This window comes from Histoplasma capsulatum, assembly GCF_000150115.1.
Source record: "Histoplasma capsulatum G186AR genomic scaffold supercont2.13, whole genome shotgun sequence".
In the NCBI taxonomy this organism is placed as follows: Eukaryota; Fungi; Ascomycota; class Eurotiomycetes; order Onygenales; family Ajellomycetaceae; genus Histoplasma; species Histoplasma capsulatum.
Genome location: NW_025544813.1, coordinates 90,608 through 112,153, shown reverse-complemented (window position 1 = coordinate 112,153; position 21,546 = coordinate 90,608). Strand labels below are relative to the sequence as shown.

Below are 21,546 nucleotides of genomic sequence, written 5' to 3'. Positions count from 1 at the left end.
TATATTATTATATATATTGATTACTCTTGATAATCTTGTGCTACAAAAATGGCAGCACTTTCGCAGGATACAGACATCATTGCATGTCACAGTGTATTTGACCCTGTTAGTTGGCTCTGGTCTTTGTCCGGTGGTGGGCATCATTTCCTCCGAGGATTTTTGTTACGAATAAAGCTGCATACGAGCAACAGTTGAAATAACTGACCGGCATTTCGTCAATGAGCCAGCTGGCAGTCCTGCAATTCTTTCGAATCAATCACTTCTCGGGAGGGTCCAATTCTTCACCGTCGGTCCCTTACCTTTTTCCTCGAGTCATCGATTTACACTCATCTCGGTTTCACCCCAACCCTACAATGCATTCCTATTCAGCATCTGTTCCACTCCCTTCTTCCTCTTCGTACTCTTACAGGCCGTTAAATTTTTCATCCTCAACCGTTTTGTCCAGTCAACCCCCGGAGAAAGGGCGTCCGGGAATATATTCCCACCTAACAACAGTCATGCCATCTACACTCCTCTCTATCCCAGAGCTATTGCCCGCCATCTAGCATAAATAGCCCATTTTTCACCAGCTTAATGGCCGTGTCTCAATGGTGCCCTTTCTGATCTCAGCGTTGGAGCTCTCATGATCGCAGACCTTATAGCTTCGGAGGTACTTTCGATATGCAATTTATGAAAATCCTAGACCCGTGTTATTTGATAGCCCTCATCGTTTATGCGAGTCAAAAGCTCTTCTCAGGTATGCCTGCACAGATGGAAAATCCACACCTAACCTGGGCAGGCAATGGGCTGCTGTTTTGGAGGATAGTAGATGTAAATTATTATAACGAAAATCCTATCTCATTTTGATACATGCCATCGTCAGAAGTACTACATATTTCTTCAGAGGAGGACGGAGTTCGCTGAACGCTGAGACGCAATGGAACTTAGCACAAAAATTAACGCTGCTCGCTGCTTGCTTGCTTCAGTCAACAGAATAAGTATAAGTCCAAGTCCTCTAGTTAGAGGGAAAGGGATGGAGGTTATATATAAGTTCACCGCGTGGTCCAAGTGGCCTCATAATTTTTGAACATTTTCCGCAACTAAAGTCAATTTGGTTATCAATCGAGTATCAAGCCTTTGTGAGCAGAATGGGATTAACGCTTTCAAGATAGCCGATCCAGTGGAGAGCTCTTCAAGCAAAAGCACCAGGAATTGTTTAGGTGATTCAAAATGGGAGGCGGTAATCCTGCTTCAATTGCTTGTTCAAGAAAACTCAGGGAGACCCAGCGGACTGGTTCTTTTCGTCAAAACTTGAATATACTAGTAACGTAATGACTCGGTTGGCTGCCAGGGCCATACATGCCATGTCATCCCCTAGACACAATGCGAGACGAACGGACTGAAGCCAGAAGCGGCTGCGGCTGTGGCTGTTGAGGTTGTTTCAGCCTAGGCCCAAAACGGCTAATGCATCGCCACCTTTCTTCCTTGGCGGGCTTGAATTGAGCCGCCGCATGGTTTGTCAGCAGCTGGGTCACGCGCTAATCTCCTTCCGATGCGGCCCAGCATCGCATCAAACGGCGTCCAACCAAACGACATTGTCCGCCGTTGTCTCCAGCATTCCTCACATTGCCCTGGCTCTTGATTCCTCTTCTTTCGCCGTCTACGATCCCGTGTCAGCATCCAACACCGTTGGAATCAACTATCTCCCCATTTGCAGCCCGCTTTCTCCCCCTATTACCCCGCTAGCTTCTCCCGTTGCAACCCGTCATCGGACGACTACCCCGCCCGCGGTCCCTCACGATCACGATATTCACTCCGCTCAACAACACCCATTTCCATGCGAGAGATTTAATACTGAAGGCGAACAGCTTGATTCCATTCGTCGTTTATTTCAGCATTCGCATCCATGGGGAAATCGTGAGAACCCCATCCTCCCTGAATGTTTCTCAGTGCCTGCCCCCATCCATATCTCCCCCCGCCAAAAGAAGGAAAGAAAAAAAGAAAAAATACACCCTTTCACCGGGCTCATGCAGGGCTCTCCAGTCCAACATCTTCATAGGCTGATCTACACTATTGGATGAAGGCTTTCTCCCTATCGGTTCCTTTTGAAATCACATAATGCACCTCTCCGTTGGTTGTATGGTGCTGTTGGAGAGAGCCCGACAAGCTCCAACCATTGTAAATGATAGACTTGATAGCAAGTGCTAACCATTCGATCTTTTCTCATGAAGACAATCAAAACTCTCCCCTTCGCAACTGGACGAACTGCAGAAGTCAACTCACTTTGACAGAAAGGAACTACAACAATGGTACAAAGGTATTCATTTTTGTCAATGAACTCCCGGGGAATAACGGCCTGTTATCAAGAGCTCCGTTCGTGTTTTTCTTGCTCACATATATTATTAAAATCATCCAGGTTTTCTCAAGGACTGCCCCTCTGGAACCTTGACGAAGGAGGAGTTCCAAAAAATCTACCGGCAATTCTTCCCTTTTGGTGACCCGTCCTCCTTCGCGAATTACGTTTTTAGAGTTTTCGATTCTGATGAAAGCGGCATGATCGATTTTAAAGAATTCATTTGTGCATTGTCCATCACTTCAAGAGGACGAATGGAAGATAAATTAGACTGGGCTTTCCAGTTATACGATATTGATGGTGATGGGAAAATAACCTATGACGAAATGCTGGCTATTGTCGAGGCTATATATAAGATGGTATATCATCCTTGTTCTATACAGCCATCAGCCCAAGTTTCTTTCATTTTTCACAATCTAATAACCCTGTGTCCTAGGTCGGTTCTATGGTCAAACTGCCTGAAGACGAAGATACTCCCGAGAAACGTGTAAAGAAGATCTTCCGTATGATGGATAAGGATGAGAATGGAAGTTTAGACCTTGCGGAATTCAAGGAGGGAAGCAAGAAAGATGAGACCATCGTCAGCGCCTTGTCTCTGTATGACGGGCTAGTGTGATGACAAACGCGACGTTGGCAGGGGATTCAATCAGACGCTTGCCGCTGGCACACGCGTGGATCTGCTATCAATTTACGTCCAGTCAGGACTGAATGTTCGGTCTACTTTTGTTTTGTTTTTTGAATGATGCTTTTTTCTGTCTTACACTTTTAAATGTCTTTTGGTTTTATTAAAGGGCGCTTTTGGCTAGTTGTTTGTCTGGTTTATGCAGTACGATGCCGTACGGAGCCCCTTTCCCACACATCCTCGATGCTTACATTTCCAAATCCCCAGTGGACACATCTACTACCTACCACCTACCCTTATCCTCAATCTCGCTTCCACACACTTCCATAGCCGCCATTTTCCACCCATCTATTACTTGGGGGATTGCGGTTTCGTTATCACGATTTCCGGTGTGACATGTGCCATGATGTCAATGTTTTTATTATGATATGAAGAAGTGTTTGAACTATTGTGTATTTCCTGTCCATTTCTTCGTTCTTTTTTTACCATTTTCTCAGCGCTGCAATGTGCTGCATGATAAAAGACTTACCCACTCCGCCTCGGTTTCAATCTACATGCTTCCTATTATTTATCTCTTGCGTACGTGTTTCTATGCCTTTATTGTTTTTGTCACATCACCAGTCGATCCAGTCTCAGCCGGGAATGATTCACTTCTCTTTTTGTTTCTATGCCTCATCGATTAGTTTCCCTTTGTATCATTTCTATAACTCTGTAATCTTGGTGGTTTTTGTTTTTGGTGGATATGACTAGAAAAAAGACTGAACTCTTCCCGATATGGTTCTCTATTCTGCTTTTTCCTCTTGTCTCCCTCATCAAAAATGCCATATCCCTGGCTCAGGAACAATGCGGTTTGTTGGCTAGCCCATCCGGATATTAACCTGTCCTCTTTGTCACGGCCTACAGTGCTGACAGTTCCTCTTTCAGTTCTTTTGCAATTCAACGATACTGACTCCCCTGGACCTCTATCCCGTCACTGCACCATGGACAGCTAGCCGACAGACAGTCAAGTCCTGTGTTTACCCCCCAAACCTACGCGCTAACATTAATTTCTCCATTTACCATAACCATTCTTAGAGAAAGGAAGAGAATACGTTTTTAAACAAGCCTCAACGTCTGGTTTTATGTACTTCATGGAAACCGGACTCTCTGCTCCGTTCTGATGGGTCGGCTGCCGTCGTCGGGTCGATCGATGCGTGAATTTCAACGACAGAGACGCCCGAAGAGCGTTGGCAGACGTTACCATCCTGTGGGGTTCTAGATGGCTGTGGGAAATCAGACAGTACATTAATTTAATGCAATGCCGTTCTTCGGAGTGAAGTGGAGTTTCCATTAAGTAGAATCCTCAATCAAAATGAGGAAAACTACGGAAACGCGGCGTTGAAGGCGGAAAACACACTCGAAGCGTAGTACAGCACATTGACGGAGAGGAAAAATTGGCTGTTTTCGGCAAAAATGTATCGAAGAATGTGGCAAACGTATGGAGTTTTGAAGTTAGTGCCTGGAGAGTAAGAGAATAGAAGGGAAAAATTCCGGAACCACAGTATAAAGTAAACACAACAGTGATAGGAGTAAATATGTACAGAATAGCTCGAAGCAATTTCCAAAGCAAATATTGTTGAACGCCAGGGGGAAAGCTAGAATGACAAAGCAAAACCCGTTTCTCTTTATTTTAAAATGTGAGAAAAAATGAATGGAACTACTGCGCTCCCTCTGGCTAACACGGATAAGTATGAGTACGGAGTGAGGAATCGCGATGTGGTCTATAACCGAAGAAGTAAACACTTGCTGAAAGAAGTTTCCTAGAGAACAATGCATTCGCCAGATATCCTACATTAGCATTACATAACGCCGATGGACCAAAATCCAGTACTACGCTCTGGCCACAGCAGTGGTATGGTTAGGAGTAAAATTGAGTGAGTCGGAGATGGATAATGCCGATTTGCCATGAGGTACAGGGTTAAGTCGAAAAGGTTGTCCAATTTTAATCAACCTTGATAGACCGATAGATGCGCTGGACAAATATCCAGCTTGCAATTAGACCAATGGAGCCTACAATTTAAAAAGGAAGTTAGTATTCGTCGTAAAAGGGAAGAATTTTGGAAAGAAAAAAGTGAAAGAGTTGACACCCGTTGTTACCAAATAAAGGGGGGGGGGGGGAAAAATCGACATACCAGTCAATATAAATACCAAAAATGCTATAAGAGCAGAATATCCCAAATACAACACCGCACCCGTCAACCCGCCAAAGCTCACCCGGGTAGCCCAGAAGATAAGCGCGTTCAAAAATACATATCCGCCGGTCATCCCCGCACCCATGAAGGCCCGCCAGTGCCAGCGGTAATCCTCAGCGCATAAGAGGAAATACACGAGAAGAATTGTAGTTGCCGCTGAAGTAATGATCATGAGACCGTAGCAGAGGAAGAGGAATCCAAACATATAGTAGATTTTACTCGTCCAAAGGGAATGCATGATGAAGTAAAGCTCAACGAATATAGCAGCGAATGGGAGAAGCCCTGTAATGAGGGTTGACGGCAAGGGGCGGAGGGAGCCAACCGCTGGTGGGATTTGACGAGGGATTTGGTTGGTTCTGGTTGGGCCTTCGATAGCCTACAGCGGAAACAATCAGTAAGAGAAAATACTTTAGAAGGGCCGACGTGAGGTAGCCATACCGGCTGCTTCAATCCGATCCAGCTGCCTGCGACACTAAGAGGCACGCTGATAACAAACCATATCAGAACGGTGATGAGCATGGTTGTGAACGGGACAGCGCCGCTGGACCCCTTGAACCAGACGAAGAGGTTTAAGAAGAAAAATACTGAGAAGACAAGTCCAGGGGTTAGAACTGGTGTGAGGATTATGAGTTTTTTCCAAGATTCGCCGCCGAACGACTTGTACGCCCTCGCAGCGACGTAACCACCGACAAACCCGAGGAAAGTATAAAGGATCAATATCACTGTCCCTAAGAATCCACGATTTGCAGGGGAAAGTAATCCGAACAACGCAAAAACTAATAGCAGATTAGTCACGCTCGACACAAGAAATCTAGTTAGAAAATATGAATGTCACTTACTGACTGTGATGCCAGTCATCACGAACAGTTGTGCACCATTGCCCAAGAATACGCTAAGTAGAAGGAGGTGCCTTGGACAGCGGAAAACGTCCCCATGGACCAGCTTCCATCCAGAATCTTCTTGAATTCCATCCTCAACAGTCGCGGAAGTGTCATTCAGATCGTCCAAAGTGATCATATCCAACCTGTTATATCTCGCAATGTCTTTTTTCAAAGCGCGGAGCAAGATCGTGCTCACCAACGCGACAAGCAACACGACAAATACAGCGGAGTAGATGAGGGAGTACCAATGGACGTTCGGGTCGAAGACATGAAGATATTTGTCCCAACGAGTTGCCCACACGGTGGAGGATTCTCTCCAGAACACACCGTATGTCCATGTAACTGTGGTATCACCATCTTCGTTGAGAACGACTGGAGGTCCATTCTGGTTGCATTCCGCCTGTCCATTAACAATTTTGTTGTTCTTTCGCGATTCTGGGACTACCAGGACACCAACAACACGGTATTTAATTCCCTTCCCTAGGCCGCTAACTGTGTGATAGTCGATTAGAATATTATAGTGGTTGTTAAGGATTGCCTGGCCATCATCGTCCACAGAGCCTAGGGCGAATCCAGGGCTGTAGAATTCTGTTTCTGTTTGGTCGTCGATATTGATCTGGGCAGCCGGGAGACCGTCGATCAACCAGTTAATATTATACTGCTGCCATATCCGGCGGTTAACAAATTTGCTGCTCTTAATGTCAAATTTCACTTCGGAACACAAGGGCTTGCAAGTTTCATTTTTCGCCATGTGTAGTTCGAAAGGCGAGGTGCGGATGCGGTCTCCAAATATTATGCTGCCTAGCGACTCCCGAACGTCTTTTGGGCCATCTTTTGGTTGGCAAAAGTGGAAAGCCGGATGATAATAGTCGTAGGGGATAACTGAATGAAGCTGCTCATCAAGTTCAGATATCGCTGGGGTTAGGCGGTTAACCTGGAGTGGGACCGGTTGTCCTTGATCGTATGATGTTGGCGCGACACCGGGAAGATAGAAGGCGGAGGACAGGTGTGGAGAAAGGAGGGCGAAAGAGAAAAGCTGCAGCTTCTTAGGACAGAGCATTTTCAGACGGTTATCTATTAGACGCAAAGTCAACTTTAGCATTGATCAAGGCAAGTCTCCCGGATTGATGATGTTACATACTAGGAAACTCGGAGCCGTTTTAGTACACCATGTGTGCTATTTAAAGGCGGGCGGGGGGGCCAATATATTTACAACACTAAGATTTTTGGGAAAGGGTCAATAATAAAGAGGATATAAACTGAAACAGGGTGCCCTGAGTATGGGACTTGATCAGAGTAGTATGAATGGTTCAAGTCGGATGTTTGTTGTCGGTTTCTTGAAGATTTGCACAGGGCTGTTTGCATTAAAGCACGTGATCCAGGGGATCACCCTGAAAGCACGCAGCATACAGCGTACATCCTCTTCAATAATATGATAAAGCACACAGTCGAAGTTCGGGGGGTGTCCGACTGCTCATTCACAAAGGACAAAGGCGTATGCAGAACTAGTCGATTTCCCTATCCATTCCATGTTTCTGAACCGCGCATCACTCTTGACCTTCAACCTGAGGGATAAATTACCATACTTACCGCTTGCTCTTGAGATTGACACTTTTTTGGGTCTATAAGTTGAGACCATTTATCAGAGAATTAATAAACTTTAGGAAATGCTTGGTTCTTTGAGGGTTGGGAGACACTCGATATCATACTCCACCACTAGGATTTACCATATACTCTGAGAAATATGAAAATGGGAGATCGAAATCGCCTTTGGAGAACTGAATACAGAGGTCAGCACCCTTGAGGGAGACAACCCCCCCACAAAAGGTAGTTGTAATTTAAGCGAGCAGACCGCCTTGACAGAGTCCCATATGCTGCTAGCAGCTTTGAGGAAAGCGAATCCATCAGAAGTGAACCCTTGCGAAAGGACACAATGTAAATGGACAGGAGGTTAGGGCAGTCCGAGTATTCATCAAAAAAGTGAGACACATGCTATGGTGCAGCTCACCACGGTTAGATCAACAACTGATAGTTTAACAGAAATATAACAAAGGGCATAGGTGAATCGCACCGCCGCTCAAATGGGTATCACATCGGCGGAAAAATCCAATAAACGTAAAAAGAAAAAGTATGCGCAGCATCTCCTTGGAGAAAATATACTATATCATGACACACCGTCATTGCACCATGCTAGCTTGGATGATGGCACGGCCCACAAAAGGGAGAAAAGCCCAGTCAAGAATAAAATGGAAAAATTAAGAGATGACATCTAACTTCCCAGAGCGCCTACGGGTCTTGCTCCACTTAGGTTGACTACACGTCCGCCCATCCCTCCTGCGGGACTGGCCAACGACCCTCCCGTGCTATTGCCGAATCTTGGGTTCGATGCTGGCTTCACCCAGCCGGGAACTTGGTCATCTTCGCTTTCTCTAGCATAAATAGTTCTCCATACATTAGGGAACCCAGTAGGAAGGGATCCCTTAACGCGCGCTCCTGGGATAGCGAAGCGCGGGTTCTTATGAGTTAAGTAGCCACGCATCAGATCTTGTACAAGAAGCGAGGCAAGGACTGATTCGAGATCGCGCATCAATGGTGAAGGGGACTCTGGGCCCTTTTCACCGTCTGACACCTTTCCTTCACTTGGTAAATACGACAGAGCATCGGAGGCAAGATTGTCCGAATCTTGGCCTTCAGGAGCTACATCATCAGGCAAATCATTTTCGCCAGTCACAAGCACCCATTCCCCATCGCGGTCGAAATATCCGTCAGGTTGAAAATAATCGTCGTAATCGGAAGAGGAATTGGCTGTAGCATCATTAACGATCATGTCTGGCTTAGCGAAATCGCGATCTGCTGCGAAAGAGAAGAGCCGCCTCGCTTGAGATGGGGGCGACGTTTGCAGAATTTGTCCAGGTTGCCTCATAGCGGAAGGCGATTGCGTTGCTTGCTTGGACCAGCGTGATTCTATCCACATAATTGCTCCCTCCAGTTTGCTAAGATAGAGGAATGGCGGAGGCCCTCTTTGGGCCTGGGCTTTTTGATCTCCGTGAAAGCCAGAGAAAATGAATACCTTCCTGGCGAGGGAGCGCCAAACAAGAATCTCACATCTATTTCGTAACTGGAGCAAAATCCCTTTGCGAGCAAAAAAATCTGCATGGGGAGAGTCAACATCCAGGTAAGATCGAAAAGCACCCAGGTCGCCGCTTGCAATGATCTGACAAATAGGTAAAAATACATCGTCAAATCCCTTGGATTCTGGTCGCTCGAGTAGAGTTCTGGAGGGGAAGCGCCCAAGGATAATGTTACATGGTATCAAATAGGTCAAGATGAGGCGTCGTTGTTGCAGTGCTTGCCTGTGGCATTGGTTATATGCTGCCTGCAATGCGGTTTGAGCCGGGAAGAAAAGGTTATTCGAAAAAAGGTATCGCCCCAAGTAGTAAAGGTAGGTGACCCTTTGCGAGGCGGGGAAATGAGAAAGAGGGGGAGATTGGGCATTGATACTCGCAAACATCTGTTCAGCATTCCGAAGTTTGCCGCACTGTTCGAGACAAGTTAGGAACATGATGAGTGAGCAAATAAAAGAGTGCAAGGAAAATCACCTTGAATAAAAGCTTCAAACACAAATTTGCCATCAAGTAGATTCCAACGCGTCTCCCTTCTGGCTTCCCTTGTGCACCAACTGCCCCGCTCCTATCAGTAAGGCATTTGATAAAAGCTTCACGGACAACGTTCGCGGATTTCTCAACGAGTGTCACCTTCTCCGTTGCTTCGTCCATTCCAGTCGACTCCTTTTGGAGGTGTGAGACCAATTCCGGTCGATGGTCCAAGCCAATCGCTAGCTTCGCGAGCACTTTCGAGAGATAAAGGACCGTAGGCAGGACAACGACTCCCATTTGACTATCACTCAGGGCTATAACGCATTGACTATACAGCAAAAGGATCCAGAAATAAATGATTAGTTAGAAACGGATTAAAACTTTAGAAGGGAACGCATTGCGACATACTTTAAGAGAGCTTTTAGTAAATCGTAAGTATCCAAAAGGTTGTCGACATTGACGTCCCTTACGAATGTAAAGTACTGTCGCAAAAATAAGGGAAATGCGGACCAGGAACTGCCCGGTGGAGCCGCGGACTCGCATTTTCCTAGAAGTTGGTCATCGTTATTTGCGCTTTGTGGATATTGACTCTTCAACTCCGCAACCATATCATGGTATACAGGTGGCAATGGAGGTTCAATCTGGAGATAATCCTGTAGCTTAGCTCCGTTGCGATCCCTTATGAGCTCCATAATGTTTGCGATGAAGCTGTCCACAACTGGAGTCCCTCCAGAAGATGCGCCCCACATCTTGAAAAGAGAAGCAACACACTCGTAAAGGCGAAAAGTGTGGGTTGGAGTGAAGCGCGAAGTGCGATGGGGGAGCACGGAGAGGTTGAAACGCTTTGTGATCTCTTCAATCCATCGATGGATGGGGTCGAATAATGTCAGAGGATATGAAGGCAGCACGCATAGCAGCCTGGTCCCTTTATTGTGTTAAGCCACGGATTATTGATTCCAATGGTTTGTGGCATGGCTTATGTTGGCATATCAATAACTTACCTGCTGGAGGAGAGTTTGAAGCGGCGATAAACTAAATATTCAATCCACCTACCAATGCCTGCACAAATCTTCATTTGTTCATCCACCTTCAATATTCAATAACATGCACCACAAAGCAATATACAAGCAGCAATTGATGATTTGAATTCACAATTGATTTCTAATTACACTTAACTGCTAAAAAAAGTATGGAATCAGTTGATATACACTGGAATTATAATTCTGGAGTATAGGTACAAGCATGCTTTGGTCACAACATAATACATTTCATGAAGATAAGAACTTGAATTGTATAGGATTCACCAAAGTTGTATATTCATCATCAATTATCAGTTACATATAATATACGGAGTATCTATCAATCTATGCAATGAAAATGTGATCAGCCCTTACAAGCCATCTGTTACAAACTGATGTACTCTGCACTCCGTAGCTGTAGAGGAATCTGTATGGAATGGAACAATAATAATCCTGGTCATAAAGGGCCTAGCCACGGCAGCCTATAGTGACAAATGTGTCAAATGGGTTTTTTTGATGTTTTCCACTGTAATTACTTAATTCCACTTACAGACACTCATTGATAGAAATTTATACTAGAAAGCAATGCACCTTGATTCCTTCTCTAAGTACATTTAAAACAGTGAATTTATGTCATTATATTATCGCGAGATATTATCACTAGATATCATCGCTAGATATCATCGCTAGATACCATCACTAGATATCATTGCTAGATATCATCATTGGCATCGCTAAATACCATCACTAGATATCATTGCTAGATATCATCATTGGCATCGCTAAATACCATCACTAGATACCATCACTAGATATCATCGCTAGATATCATCGCTAGATATCATCGCTAGATATCATTGCTAGATATCATCGCTAGATATCATCGCTAGATACCATCACTAGATATTATCACTAGATATTATCACTAGATATTATCGCTAGATATCATTGTGAGATATTATCACAAGATATAGATATCATCGCGAGATATCACTGCCAGTATATATATATATATACTGTGGTTTCCACACTATGAGCTGGTGGTTGCAGTGTATAGATAATGGGTTCAGTGGCCACATCCACTGTGGGCCAGGATGTATATATATACATATCACTATGAGCACAATGATTCAACAAATGATTATGTTGACTTTTTGCTATGAATAATCTAGTTATTATAGTTCTAGCTTATTATATTTAGTGATGATATTCATGATGATATCTCGCGATGATATCTATATCTAGCGATGGTATCTAGCGATAATATCTAGTGATAATATCTAGCGATAATATCTAGCAATGATATCTAGCGATAATATCTAGCGATGATATCTAGCGATGATATCTAGCGATGATATCTAGCGATGATATCTAGCGATGGTATCTAGCGATAATATCTAGTGATAATATCTAGCAATGATATCTAGCGATAATATCTAGTGATGATATCTAGTGATGTGGTTCCCCACTATGCTGCGGCTGGCGGTCGCAGTGTATCAGTGGTGGGTTCAGTGGGCCACACCCACTGTGGGCCGGGCCACACCACCACACCCATGGGTATATATATCACTATGAGCACAACCATTTAACAAATGGTTATGTTGGCTTTTCACTATGGATAATCTAGTGATTATAGTGTTATCTTATCACAGTGATGATATATATTGAAGATGATATCTAGCAATGCATTGCTTTCTAATAATCCATTATCCATAAGCTCTATTCAATTACAAATAGAATGAATATGATAGGTGTGTGTACATTGTAACACTAGTATAAAAAACCCATTTGACACATTTGTCACTATAGGCTGCCGTACATGTGCAACAGCCGACTAGCTCATGATGCTGAAAATATCTAACCAACAATTTCCACCATTGAAGCGGCCCACGAGCTGAGAGACTTGATGGCAGTAAATCTGTCGCCAACAAAAAAAACCCATGCGGGAAAATATGGAAGAAATCGATAAATCGAACACCTCATGCATGAAGAACGGAAATAGGTTTGGCAAGCATGTCTAGCTGCTATCGCAGAGAAAATCAACTAATACTATGGACATGGTGTGACTCCGCTGCGAGACGCTGTTCACGGAACTGATGAGAAAATAGATGGGACATGTACTTCGTAAAGATGGCTAGAATAAAAGAAAGGAAAGAACAAGGAAACAATGCTCTTATAGAAAGGCATGCCTGAGTTGATTTAAATACCTCACTGAGCTGCCATTAATGAGAGAAACGGAAAACTCCATACGGAAATAAGGAGAAAGAAAACGAGAACCGTAAAATAGTTGGGAATCGAGCACATCAGTCCTCCCCCAGGCTCTGTCTCACGCATTGCCTTACCCTCTTCTTGAATTCTTTCGGATCCTCACGCCAAAGCCTTGCAGCTTCCACATTTGCCGGACTCTCATCGTTGGGACTGGAGAGCATGCTGATTACGCTTAGGAGGATAGTCTCAGGTGTCTGTACTGGCGACCAGCGCTCGGCAGCAGACTCGTAACCGTATTTGTCGTCTTCCGGAGGGTGAAGAATAGATATACAGACTTCACCGGTGGGATAGACTAGAGGAGTTTTTTGTCAGATACAGGATGGAGCCGATCTAAATATGCAGTGCAGGTACGTACTATTGGGGTGAAATATTGGTGTTTCAAATTTCATCGTGGGCGGCATATGGGGATACTCGGGGGGAAAAGATAGTCGAGCGCAGAAAAAGCCACCTAAAGTAAATAGATTTGATATGTCCTGTTAATGAGCGGGTTTGAAACGAATTCCACTTTCAGGTACAGTGTAGCCCGCCAGGCAAATGCTTCACGTACCACCATAAAATTTACACTCATCTGAGATCATGAGCATAACCTCCCATTCAAATATGTTGTCGTTTGCCAAACCACAACTAATTCCCGGGATATCCTTATCCGTTTGCATCTGCTTCAATTGGCGGCTGAGCAGCCCTGCTGCAGCGGAAGTGGCCATGATGTAATAGTCACAGTAGTAGACCGTCTAGCCAAGGTGTGGCCTGAAGAAATCTGAAGCGGGGTTTGGTTTTGAATTATCTGCTTTGTCCACCACACCACGCAGCGGGGGCTGGAGAAAGCTGCAGTAATGATTAAGTACTATGCAAAGTAGCGGTGATATGCTGAAATAGCTGCGGTTTATTTCAGTTGTGAGGTCGGGGTCCATATTGGTCACATGCCTTCAGTGAAGCCAGCATTACTTAATCGGTGATTCCACTTAGTTAACTATGTGCAAAAAATGCATTCATTTGTACGGAATTTGCCAAAAGTTTACAGAAAGTCTTATGAGATCCAGCCAGGTAATAACTTTATTTCGCAACATACAATAAAAGATCGTCTCGAAACCATATCAATAACGGTGAGGAAGGGTGGGATAAATACATATCAATGAATCAAAAATACAAAGAGCGTTGGAGCAATCAAGTTATCGGGATTTGGAAGTTACATGCGCTAAATCAACATGATGTTCCCTTGATTTGTGCAGATGGGTGCAGAGTATCAGAAAGGTAGTGCTGATCTTACGAGCTATAGTCACAGACGGCCAGCCGCTGACAATAACTGTAAATCTGTCTGATGATAAACAGAGGAACCTATGCTTGAACGAATATCTTCTCACCTAGGAGAAAAGCTTCGCCGGCAAGAAAGATAGCGCAGGTGGTAGTAACTGCGATTATCATGCCGACGGTTTTAACCAACACTTTGAGGAGACGGACGCGCGACGCCCAGGTGAACGTCTTCCATGCATCCAACAAACCAACCTTACCGCTACCTCCTAGGATGGCCGGTTGGACATTTCCACCAAAAGTGCGATCGAAAGGCACAATAGTCTCTTCTTCCTCGGGAAGGATGGACGCGGCCACACGGATCATGGTCACTGTGGCTGGAAGCTCTATCAAGACTGTCAGGCACATGGCGAGGAGGCAAGCGCCGACTGCTATAGCGATTTCAGAGCGAGGGTCATATTCTGGTTCAGAGAATGGACTGCCTTTCCCCATATGCCATACATGGGTTCTCCATCCCAAGTGGGCAGGCAGCAAGAAGGTGAGCTGCGCTGCTACGGACCGGAGGGCAACAGCGGGAGCAATCTTAACCCAGCTGCTGTATCCGGGAACCCGTCTCCAAAATGATTTGGCAGAAGGTTGTGAAATTACTATATGGACCCAGGTAAGCTCGAGATTCGCCGAAACTACATCAGTAGCAACCTGAGCAACAGCGTGGGCAAAATGGTTGACTGCGCTGCCATGACCAAAGATGAGGAGTTGGGCGAGAGCTGAGCGGCAAATACCCAAGCACAAATACATTCCCAAGCCACGGAAGCGAGACCAAGGACCAGCACGAGTGCGAAGATGGTGGATGGCGGTGCGTAGGCTACGTGTGACTAGGGCAGGCCGTTTGTGGGAGAAATCGGGGCCAGAATCAACCAGGTTGGTCGTTTTACTGGAGTCGTCGGTGCCCTTAATGGGCTCATACACAGCTGGATGAGGATCTTCTACCGCAGCCAGTACTGCAACAACAGTGCCATATGTATATTGAATCTACAATCGCACCAATAATTAGTATATAATATCCAGCGGTGGGCGAATCAAACCCTATGACAAGGTGTAGGGAACCACATACGGCGAAAGCAACAAGGCTAAAGACTAGAGCAGTCACACCAAACACCAGTACCGCCCAGACGGACAGTTGGCGATGGTCTTCATTGTTGCTTGACGTTGGGGATAGGTAATTGGTCGTTACCTCTAGTCCTCTACGAACCACATGATAGGTGGTAGCGGACATGGCAAACTGGTGGAATAGAAACAAATGAAACAGCAGGAAAGAGAGACACAAGTAAGATATAAAGGAATTTATTGCAAAATCGAAGGCAAGGATGGGAAGCAGAGAGAGGACGGATGAATGAAGTTGATTCATCGGGGGCCTCCAGCTGGTTGCCTTCGGCGTTTAGTCAGCTGCTGACCTCTGATGGTCGACTACTGACCAATACCATTTTTGTCCCGACCACAGAGCAGACTGGCGATGCAGGACACCATGAGACAAGAGTCAGTTTTTCCCTGTGAGTTTTCCTGATGATTCGGATCAGGTGATTATTGGTAATTACTCGCACACAACCCTGCTGCAATTCTCCTAATAATCCGCAAATGTTCTCCCTGGTTGCATCTTCCAATCTAAGATCAATTCACACTAAACGCAGCAGAAGATCGCCATACGAAGCAACTTCGCTATTACATCGGGATAATCCACATGAATAGCACAGACAACGAACAAACCCCCTCCCTCCATGCCGCTAGTACTCTCATTCGCATTCGATAGTATCGCTGCTAGGACAGTGGGTTGATATTTGTTATGGCGCATCCTCCCTTCGCCCGAAGTGTCAGGGGTCTCACAGATACTGTATGAATGGCATCTGAATTGCAATTTAAGAAGACCACATGTTGCTGTCACCCTGTTTCATCTGGCATTTCTCCCCTTTTTCTGCTTCCTCTTTGTCTTTTGGCTTGTTTGCCCCTCTCGATAATACCCGCTCTGTACGGCTTTTCTGTTCTTCCGCTTTCCGAACCGAGGCCCATTCCACCTTTCTCGACTTACATAATCTCCCCGCCGCCCCAAAAGTCACCAGCGAACCGCTGTAAAACTCTCTACATTCTCCTGCTGGGCTCTTTTTTTTTTTTTTTTTCCCTTCTTTTCTTCTGTTCTTCCTTCTTTCCCCTCTTCCCTTTTCGTGCCTTGTCGCTACCTCAGTAGTTAGTTCCTCTTGGTTAATACACTCTCTTGTGCTTTTGTGCGACTTGCGCTTCGGTGTAATAGCTTTCCCATCATTGATCAACCACCCCCCCCCTCCAATACACACGATATGCCATCCACTACGACTGCTATCTCTCCCTCATTACCAATGGAATCGGAACCTCAGAAACAATCCCCGGCTGCCTCGAACGCTAGCATTGCGCAGATCAAATCCTTTGTCGCTGGCGGTGCAGGCGGAATCTGCGCTGTCATTGTCGGCCATCCCTTTGACCTGGTCAAAGTCCGCCTACAAACCGCCGAAAAGGGCGTTTACTCGGGTGCAATCCATGTCGTGAAGAGAACTATTGCACGCGAAGGACTTGCCAGGGTATGTCGCTGGACAAGTCACTCTCTACCAATGAACCTAGGGATTTGACCTTAGAAATACAGTTGCTAACAACTGCTGTCAGGGTTTATATGCGGGCGTTTCAGCCCCATTGGTTGGAGTAACTCCTATGTGTACGTCGTTATTTTCTCTATTTCTACTCTTAGAAGAATTGTCTTTCAGCTGGCTAACTGTTTGCTCTTTTATCAGTCGCTGTCAGCTTCTGGGTACGTTCGCATTCGTTAATCCATAAATTTTGCTTGCCCGCGCTCTAATTCACTCCGTCATATCTATAAAGGGTTATGATCTTGGGAAAACACTCGTCCGCAACTTCTCCTCCGTTCCGGTACATAACGGAACTCCCCAATACACGATCGGCCAGATATCTGCTGCTGGCTTCTTCTCCGCGATCCCCATGACCCTGATCACCGCCCCTTTCGAGCGTGTTAAGGTTCTTCTTCAGATTCAAGGTCAAAACCCTCCTCCTCCCGGCCAAAAGCCCAAGTATTCCGGCGGAGTAGACGTTGTCCGCCAGCTCTATAAGGAGGGAGGTATCCGTAGCGTGTTCCGTGGAAGTGCAATGACATTGGCCCGTGATGGACCTGGTTCGGCAGCCTATTTTGCCGCGTATGAATACATAAAGCGCAGCCTCACACCGAAAGATGCGGACGGAAATGTCACTGGTGAATTGTCTTTGCCCGCAGTCGTAGCTGCAGGCGGTGCAGCTGGCATTGCGATGTGGATCCCAGTCTTTCCCATCGACACCGTCAAGTCCCGTTTGCAGAGCGCGGAAGGACGACCCACCATCGGAGGCACCATCCGCGGTGTATATGCTAACGGCGGCTTCAAAGCCTTCTTCCCAGGATTCGGCCCCGCCTTGGCAAGAGCGGTACCTGCCAACGCCGCTACCTTGTAAGTCCCCGATTCTCGTCACGTCTCCTTCCCAAAATGTGTATACATTGAATATCCATGTTCCGGTTCTGACAATTCACTCATTCATACAGCCTCGGGGTCGAATTGGCTCACAAAGCTATGAACAAATTCTTTTAATCATTTCGACAGATGGATAAAATCTCCTTTGCCATATTAACACTTTAAGATTTTTCACAGCTGTTCTTCACAGTGGAACTATGATACCCTTACACATTAAACTGAGAAACATATATTTATTGCCCATATATCCGTCGACACCATTTACCTGGCGAACGGGTAGTCTCGCATCTGTGCCTTAGGGCTCGTTGTCGCCCTCCTCCCCCGCCAGTTGACAACATAATTTTTTCCTAGACGTTCTCCTCTACATATTATTCCCCTTTTCTCCAACTTTGTACATGTATAATTTTGACGCCCATTGTGTTCTATTCCCTAATGTGTCCCGTTAGCTTTGGTTTCCCATATAGGGTTGTCATGGTACTATTCGATCTATGATTACGTATATATATGGAGTCGGTCATCTCTGGTTTTGTCATCGGTTAAGCATTCGTGCATGATGTCTTTTCTCTCTTTTCCTTCCTTCCTTTTTTTCGGCTGTGTTTTGGTAAATACCAGTGCTCGGGGAAGTTTTTATGGCCATTACCCACAAGAATAGACGTTTTCTCTCGGTTTGCTTATGTACTATGTATACAGTAGGGCCACAGCGTAAGTAATGTTACTTAGGCTGCCATCGATGAGGCCATACCATCACCTCTCATACATCCATGTTTCCTTTTCAGATGCACAACCCAGCCTACCACACAACTTAATCCCTAAACCTCCCACCACAGTATATACATGTGTCAAAAGCGTCACAAAGGATATCAATCAATCGCTCATGCGGCCGCTGAGGCTGAGACCCACCCGCCGCACCCATCCCTGGTCCAATCACACTGGGAAAATCGACGAGCTCCGCATCCAAGACCTCGCTACCACAAACTGAGCAACGCTTGGAAATCGACGGGTCCTGGATGGAGAGAAACGTCAAACCGCATCGAGCTAGATTTACACATGGTGTCATTAGTAGTTGCGGGTGGAATTAAGGGAAGGGTAAAGGTTCAAAAGGGGGGCCGAACCAAACACATGCCCCTCCGCACATTGGGACTCTTCAGCGGAGTACCAGTCAATACCGCTACCGCATATATCGCAATATTCAAATACATCATCGCCAGGTCCTGTTTGGGCATCACAAGTTTTGCCGGGTAGGTGTTTACTTGTTTCCGGGCCGCCTGCGGATCCAGCTGGAAGTTCGATCTGCGACTTGAGCTTTTCATTTATACAAGATAACTCCACTGATAGGTCAAGGCTAAATGTACTAGATAACCACTTCGCTGCTGATTTTGCAGCTTCCAGCAAGTGCGGCGCGTCGACAGGGTCTTGATCTGTAATGAGACAGCAAATAGCGGCGTATTGTAGCTTTTTCACCCAGTGATCATGCAGTAGATCTCTATGACTATCACGCAGGATAAAAGAGAGAGCTTTGTCGCGACCAGCCTTCATGCGCTGTGGCGTTAGCTCTGGGGGAATGCGCCATGGGAGCTCTGCTGATTCACCCTCCTTTGGGTGCGGTGGCGTAAAGACGATCCGCGATCGTTGGCGCGCCGTAGTAACATATTCAACCATGTCGCTGGGATGAACTGTGAAACATGCTGCGATCCAGCCTCGATGGCTAGTCATTCCCCATATTCTAGCTAAGGACATTCCGCCCAGGTCGTGGTCGAGGTCGAATCGGCTGCGGAAGCCTTCCATCTGTCTGTGGAGATCGGCAGTCTGTGCATTGTCCGAGCGCCCATTATTGCAAGCGGTAATGTCCCGAACCTGGATCGCTTGGAGCGGTAGGGAGCGGAGGGATGAGGAAAAATGGGTGACATGTATGACAGTTGTATGGGATTTAGTATCCTCTGTGGAAGTTATGGCTGCCAGAGGAAGCCTCAACACGTGTACATCTACAAAGGATTTTTTGTTTTTGGGTGTGACAAGATACTCACCGGTAATGGGCTCCCATTCTAGCAACCTATCATCCTCCACAGTGTCTGCATGTAGTGCATGGTAGAGTGATACAGTAGACGTCGACTGCTCTGTCCCAGCGGACTTATGGGTAAACAAGTGGTCAAAGCTGATCAGTGCATATCCTCCAAGATACCCAACCACCAAACAGGATGATGATGGATTTTTGGGGCCCTTCGTTAGTTAGTAGGAAAATACCTAAATACAAGAAGGAAACGTTGTCGTATTTACCGCGTGGTCAATCCAACGTAGCGGACCATGGAAGCTCATACTCTCAAACTGAGGTTCTTGGGAAATAGGAATAGCTTCGCCCAAGCGTAAATCTAGTTTGGCATCCGTATCGCTGTCTTCAGCCGCTCGTCCCGGGTCTTCAAACCGTGCATGTAGTAGAAAAGCCTTAACTCCAGTGGCGTGAATAATTGCAAGAGGTGAAGAATATCTAGGGTTCCCCTGATCGTCAAAACTCTGACGCGCGGGACCCCATGTAATGTGAGATATGATGGGCACAGATCTCACTGATTGACCCAGAAGGGAATCAGGCTGCATACGAGGATATGCTACATGCGGGGCTGGTATTTCATTCTGGGAAATGACCTCTACCCACAACTGTCGTCGAGTATTCATGTCTGGTCTCAGGCGGTCATTTCTAACTCTGATCAGAGTTATGTCGTTCATATCATTCGCCACAGCCAGCAGAGACATATCTCGATACGCTTGATGCCCATGTAAAGCATCCTCGTGATGATCATCCTCGTCACTCTTTGGGCTCCAGCAAAAGCACCTCACATGCATTTTACGGTATAAAATAGAACCCTTTCCGCGTAATGACAGGCCAAAGGCCTCTCTTAATGCATTGTTGACGACCACAGTCCTCATCCACTTCGAATAGCCATCCACCAGCTCCCAGAGAGACAGGACCAAGTTACTAGTCAACACCGCGAGGACATGTCGAGAGTACCTGGCCAGGCGGTGATGTGACCAAGCCAAGGCAACAACGTGACTGGAGGACTGCTCTTCGCCGAGAGAAAAAGTATTTCCCGGCTGAGGAAATATCATGGGCCATTCAGTGTTAGTAAAGACATTTGCGCGGAATTTGGTGGTTGTCCACTGGGTGTTTGAGCCAGATGGTGTTTCCGTTGTTCTGTTTGACGTAGGCGCCTTTATGCGTGGGATCTAGAGGGATGATCAGCGTGATACCTTTTTTTTTTCTTTGGAAGAGAACAAATGACATAGAGGCAAGTATTCAAAGAAGAATATGGGAGGATATGATTTTTCGAATTTTAGAAGATTATTTGCGTGGTTGAAAATGGCGTGGGTGACTGACCAACACATGGACATATTCTCCCAGTGCAACCGCCAGCTCGCCATCTGGGGACCAGGAAATACAGTCAAAGCAGGATGGGAAAAGCTTGAGTTCCACAGGATCGAGCATGACGATGTATGATGGATATCATATACCATTCTCGCCGACGCTGGCAGGTTATTCGGTTGGGCCTATGTTGGTTTGGTCTTGGATATGCTCATACGACTCTGTTGTATCAGAGTAAGTTGGGTTGTGGCTTGCATGGTGTGGATCACTGAATGACCAAGGTCGCTACTATTACGAAAGTACTACCATCTTCTTCTACATATTTTCAAGGCCTTATTTATTTATCTCATCGAATATAGGATAAATGTGTTCGCGTACTCAGAAGGATTTAGTTTAATCCATAGCTTCAAGTTAGTCCAGCAGCCAAACGTTCGATTGCTAGTAGGCTAGCCATCTATGCA

General features: G+C 45.9%; 7 protein-coding genes across 7 annotated transcripts; 2 read left to right on the top strand and 5 right to left on the bottom strand.

Annotated features, from left to right (window-relative positions):
• Positions 1-1,490: 1,490 nt before the first annotated feature.
• Positions 1,491-2,948, top strand: HCBG_07993 (calcium sensor protein; the record flags this gene model as incomplete). Its single annotated transcript, XM_045435042.1, has 3 exons — positions 1,491-1,896; positions 2,211-2,296; positions 2,769-2,948. 3 exons carry the CDS (start codon positions 1,491-1,493, stop codon positions 2,946-2,948), a joined length of 672 nt encoding a protein of 223 aa, XP_045284348.1.
• A 1,521-nt stretch (positions 2,949-4,469) lies between these two features.
• Positions 4,470-7,343, bottom strand: HCBG_07992 (endosomal P24A protein; the record flags this gene model as incomplete). Its single annotated transcript, XM_045435041.1, has 5 exons — positions 4,470-5,003; positions 5,126-5,561; positions 5,624-5,961; positions 6,025-7,140; positions 7,208-7,343. The coding sequence occupies 4 exons, from the start codon at positions 7,124-7,126 to the stop codon at positions 4,936-4,938; spliced, it is 1,944 nt and encodes a 647-aa protein (XP_045284347.1).
• A 992-nt stretch (positions 7,344-8,335) lies between these two features.
• On the bottom strand, positions 8,336-10,411 carry HCBG_07991 (PCI domain-containing protein; the record flags this gene model as incomplete). The annotated part of the gene is made up of 3 exons (XM_045435040.1): positions 8,336-9,604; positions 9,666-9,990; positions 10,071-10,411. The coding sequence occupies 3 exons, from the start codon at positions 10,409-10,411 to the stop codon at positions 8,336-8,338; spliced, it is 1,935 nt and encodes a 644-aa protein (XP_045284346.1).
• A 2,261-nt stretch (positions 10,412-12,672) lies between these two features.
• Positions 12,673-13,653, bottom strand: HCBG_07990 (ubiquitin-conjugating enzyme; the record flags this gene model as incomplete). Its single annotated transcript, XM_045435039.1, has 3 exons — positions 12,673-13,241; positions 13,305-13,397; positions 13,497-13,653. 3 exons carry the CDS (start codon positions 13,651-13,653, stop codon positions 12,985-12,987), a joined length of 507 nt encoding a protein of 168 aa, XP_045284345.1.
• Positions 13,654-13,899: 246 nt separating this feature from the next.
• On the bottom strand, positions 13,900-15,579 carry HCBG_07989 (uncharacterized protein; the record flags this gene model as incomplete). The annotated part of the gene is made up of 2 exons (XM_045435038.1): positions 13,900-15,229; positions 15,312-15,579. 2 exons carry the CDS (start codon positions 15,471-15,473, stop codon positions 14,285-14,287), a joined length of 1,107 nt encoding a protein of 368 aa, XP_045284344.1.
• Positions 15,580-16,545: 966 nt separating this feature from the next.
• On the top strand, positions 16,546-17,850 carry HCBG_07988 (carnitine/acyl carnitine carrier; the record flags this gene model as incomplete). Its single annotated transcript, XM_045435037.1, has 5 exons — positions 16,546-16,803; positions 16,886-16,934; positions 17,011-17,027; positions 17,099-17,712; positions 17,805-17,850. 5 exons carry the CDS (start codon positions 16,546-16,548, stop codon positions 17,848-17,850), a joined length of 984 nt encoding a protein of 327 aa, XP_045284343.1.
• Positions 17,851-18,155: 305 nt separating this feature from the next.
• On the bottom strand, positions 18,156-21,208 carry HCBG_07987 (uncharacterized protein; the record flags this gene model as incomplete). Its single annotated transcript, XM_045435036.1, has 6 exons — positions 18,156-18,162; positions 18,618-18,768; positions 18,846-19,685; positions 19,758-19,950; positions 20,008-20,817; positions 21,101-21,208. The coding sequence occupies 6 exons, from the start codon at positions 21,206-21,208 to the stop codon at positions 18,156-18,158; spliced, it is 2,109 nt and encodes a 702-aa protein (XP_045284342.1).
• Positions 21,209-21,546: the final 338 nt, after the last annotated feature.